The following is a 3,712-nucleotide window of genomic DNA, read 5'->3' on the forward strand; positions in this document are numbered from 1 at the left end:
TTACTTCATCATGGGTGATTTCTCGTAATGATAAACAGGTATATTTATTCAATATTTGTTTTATTAAAAGTAAGTATGAATAATTGCCTCCAGCTCTCTCCATGCTTTTAAAACTAGATTCAAATTATTTTTAAAATTTTCTCAAAGTAGGGTAGAAAAAAACCAATTGTAAAACCAATTACAAGACCCCAGCATACCGAAAAAAATCGATAACACAATCTACCTGAGTAAAGTTAAGGATTTTCCAAAGTATGACAATTTCATTGGAATTTAGATTTCTTTATTTTCCTTTAGAAGAAAAAAACATTGTTGTTATATACGACACACAAAATCCTGCACATCCAGTAGATACAGTTAAACATAATGAAGTATAACACATGTTAAAACAAACAAACCAACAACATTTAGGTATTGTCTTTGTATTTCATTTTGGAAAATATGTATTCACAACCCATAATTAAACCAACCCACTGTGGCAATAACCCAGTTTGTCTTCTGTCTGTACACACTGAATTAGACAAACAGGGCGCACCCACCCCAGTATATAAACAAACTGCTGCGGGATACATACTCTGGATGTTTTTTTTTTGGTTGTTGTAAAATATGTAAATGCACTTGTTGTTACAAGCTTACGCTGCTCACTGAAATAAATCCACCAAAGTATGATCCCTGTACTTTGTCTGATCAGTTAACACTTAAAAAGGTAAACAAGACTGAGCCACAGATTTGTTTATGTAAAGTTACTATATATAAGTCTGGTCTCTGAAAGTTGTTCTTCAGTGTCATCATTTGTTGGTCAATATTAAAACAATCGATTAAATTTAAAAAAATACGTTTAAATATAGGCCTGCATACAACAACATGATGCTTTCTTTAAGAATATGATTTTGCACAGAATATTTCTTAATTTCTTTTAAGAAATATCTTCTTTTTAGTGGACTGCAAAGCAAATGTATCTTGAGGCAGTTAGTGATGCTGTTATTAGTTATTGTATAGGACCCTCTAATTTCACACTGGCTTCACCGACTGTACCTATGTATTGACCTTTTTGCTTCTTGAATTGTTACAGCCCTCTGTGGTTTACAATTACAATCTCTAAGATCCCTGTTTTATTTGACGGAACCTGTGGCCATAAGCTGTTGAAGGTGTGTTTTTAGATCTCACTTCCCGGAGAGCGCCGCTTGTTATTTTTCCCAGAAAAGTCGCCACCCGATTTGTAACACTGCATATACAGGGCTTGGATCAGTGGGCCATAGTGACTCATCTTTAATAGGAATGTGGTTAGTTAGTTGTCTCCTCTCATTTCTGTGATGGGAGCTGCCGTTGGAATTTCCTCGGTAAAACAATCAGTCACACATCCAGGTAACGTTGCAGCTACAGATGTGGTCGGTGTTACCGGCGGGGGCGTTGTCACAGTCGGCTCGTCTGTGCTGACTGTGTCTGGTTCAGTGGTGAACGTGGTCCCTTCTGTAGCGATGGTCGTCATGGCAGTGTCGATCACAACCTGTGTGGTCTGATCTGTGATCAGATCTTCCTCAGAAGACTCCTCTGAAGATTGACTTTCTGAAGACTCACTAGATTCCGAAGACGAAGACTCTGAAGACGAGTCATCGTATCTGGAGGTTTCAGTAGACCGCCAAGACAACCTGCTAGTCCCGTCCAGCAATCCCTGTGTCAAGTCATTGTCAGCGATGTCAGCATCCTGATGCCGAGGCCAACCAATCTGTGGAGGGAATGTCGAATGAGAGAGAAGTTACACTCTGATGCTGTCAAATAAAGACATCAATTTCTTGTCTGTTTTTCCAGCCCAGTATCCCTAGATAACACCTCTATGATTCCTCAGCACGTGATTTAAGTTCAGCGCCAATGTAGGAGGTAGTGTGTTCTTTCCAGTTGGTAGCAAGGCTAAAGCTTAATTGTGTTTGCCTTATAAAAAAAAACTGCAATTATGACCTTTTCAACACCTTAACCATACCTTAAACCATAATGTCAGTAGGCTGCGATGAGCAGGTGCTGCAGAAATATATCATTTTAACATTGGTAATTGAGAGTTGAACATCATTGAAAGAAAACCGTAAGCCAAAATTCACAACACCAGCAAAATACCGACTCGTGGCACTATTGACCCTCACTTAGTTAACTTCCTGTGTGGCTGTTAGAATTGACGTGATATAACAAAATGTTTTTAGTGTCAGTGGTTTTGGCAATTCTGCGCTGATGCTTATTTTAACGAAATACGTACACAAGTCAAAACAAACACCACTACCAATAACTTAACAAAAAAGGATTCTAATTTCAGTACAATTTCAAAATCTATCTATCTAGTTCATGATTAATGAGCAAGTTATGATTGATACGTTTATTTATAAGTTTATGTATGTGTGATATTTGTAAATGAATGGGGGAAATAATCTCTGAGGTTTTTACTATGTGGCGAAGTACAAACAGTCAAAATAAACAAAAATCAATAAACAAAACCAAAAGTCTAAAGCATAGTGTGCCCTCCTGGAGTTTACAATGTTACATACAATGACAGGAATATGTTGGTTGAAACAGACTGATCCTTATAACATAGGGTTATCAGTAATAAGCTTTTTTTTTAGAGGCTTATCAGTAAAGGGATAAAAACTGTGTCCTTAGGGTGTAATCAAAAGAGTAAAGCTGGTATGTAATTAACAAATATACAGCACTAGAGCAGGCGGAGAATTAAAATTCAGCATACGCAGGGAATTGTCTCAGTATGAACACTACGAAGCAATAAACAGAGGTTATTTAAACCGGAATACTTCAAACAGAGTCTGTTAATATTTATATTAAAAAAACACTACAGTCTGACTCCGGCAACAAAACACAACAATAGGGAAACCGAGGCACAGTCAGTTAGAGAGAAAGAGCAGTGAGGGAGGAGGATGAGGAAAGATTCAGCTTTGTGGTTAGCTTACCGGCTTAAAGGAGGCTGTTGTAAACAGAAGAGTGATGACAAGGGCGGTTGTCAGAAGCTGCATCTCTGATTGGTCCTTGTCTGCGAAGGAGGGTAGCCACACACAAAAACACATTCACTTACACACAACCAGGAACAAGGCAGTGTCGGAGGCACAAGAATCAGATTTACACTGGAGAATTGCAATAATCTATCCAATAAAAACATATTTTCTCAAGATCACATGAATATTTACATACTTGGGGAGAACTTGCTCGTAAATCCATAAAACATCACAAGACATACAGTACATTAAAACAGACATGTAAATGTGTAAAAGCGCTTTGAGTGGTCAGAAGACTAGAAAAGCGCTATACAAGTACAGTCCATTTACCATTTACCATTTAAATCTAAATCAAATAAAAATTGTAAATATATATTTTTAAAAAACTCACCAATTTTCTTTCTTAATTATCTTAAATCCTTGATAAAATCAATGGGATCCTCTTCAGCTTTGATCACTCTCTGTTTTAATGCAGACAGACTACTGACCCCCATGTGAGACTGGCTGCTTCTCATATATGCTGCCTGGACGATAGAGGCTGGGCTAGGCAGGGCTGTGACGGTCACAGGGCCTGGAGGGAGGATTGGGCAAGACTGGGCTGCCAGGGGGGTGGATTGGAGGGGAGGGGCAGGAGAGGAAGTTTACCACACACAGTTTTGGATTACCTAAATGCATGCATGAATCAGTGGAAATGTTATTTATTGTGTTTAATGAGTCATGTATTTTCT

At 38.1% G+C, this 3,712-nt stretch overlaps 1 protein-coding gene across 1 annotated transcript; it reads right to left on the reverse strand.

Annotated features, from left to right (window-relative positions):
* Positions 1–269: 269 nt before the first annotated feature.
* scpp8 (secretory calcium-binding phosphoprotein 8) lies at positions 270–3,483 on the reverse strand. The gene is made up of 3 exons (XM_054611977.1): positions 3,376–3,483; positions 2,943–3,022; positions 270–1,723 (listed from the first exon to the last, which is right to left on the reverse strand). Exons 2-3 carry the CDS (start codon positions 3,003–3,005, stop codon positions 1,286–1,288), a joined length of 501 nt encoding a protein of 166 aa, XP_054467952.1. The 5' UTR covers positions 3,006–3,022; positions 3,376–3,483; the 3' UTR covers positions 270–1,285.
* Between the last annotated feature and the right edge of the window lie 229 nt (positions 3,484–3,712).

This window comes from Anoplopoma fimbria, chromosome 14 (genome assembly GCF_027596085.1).
Source record: "Anoplopoma fimbria isolate UVic2021 breed Golden Eagle Sablefish chromosome 14, Afim_UVic_2022, whole genome shotgun sequence".
Taxonomy (NCBI): Eukaryota; Metazoa; Chordata; class Actinopteri; order Perciformes; family Anoplopomatidae; genus Anoplopoma; species Anoplopoma fimbria.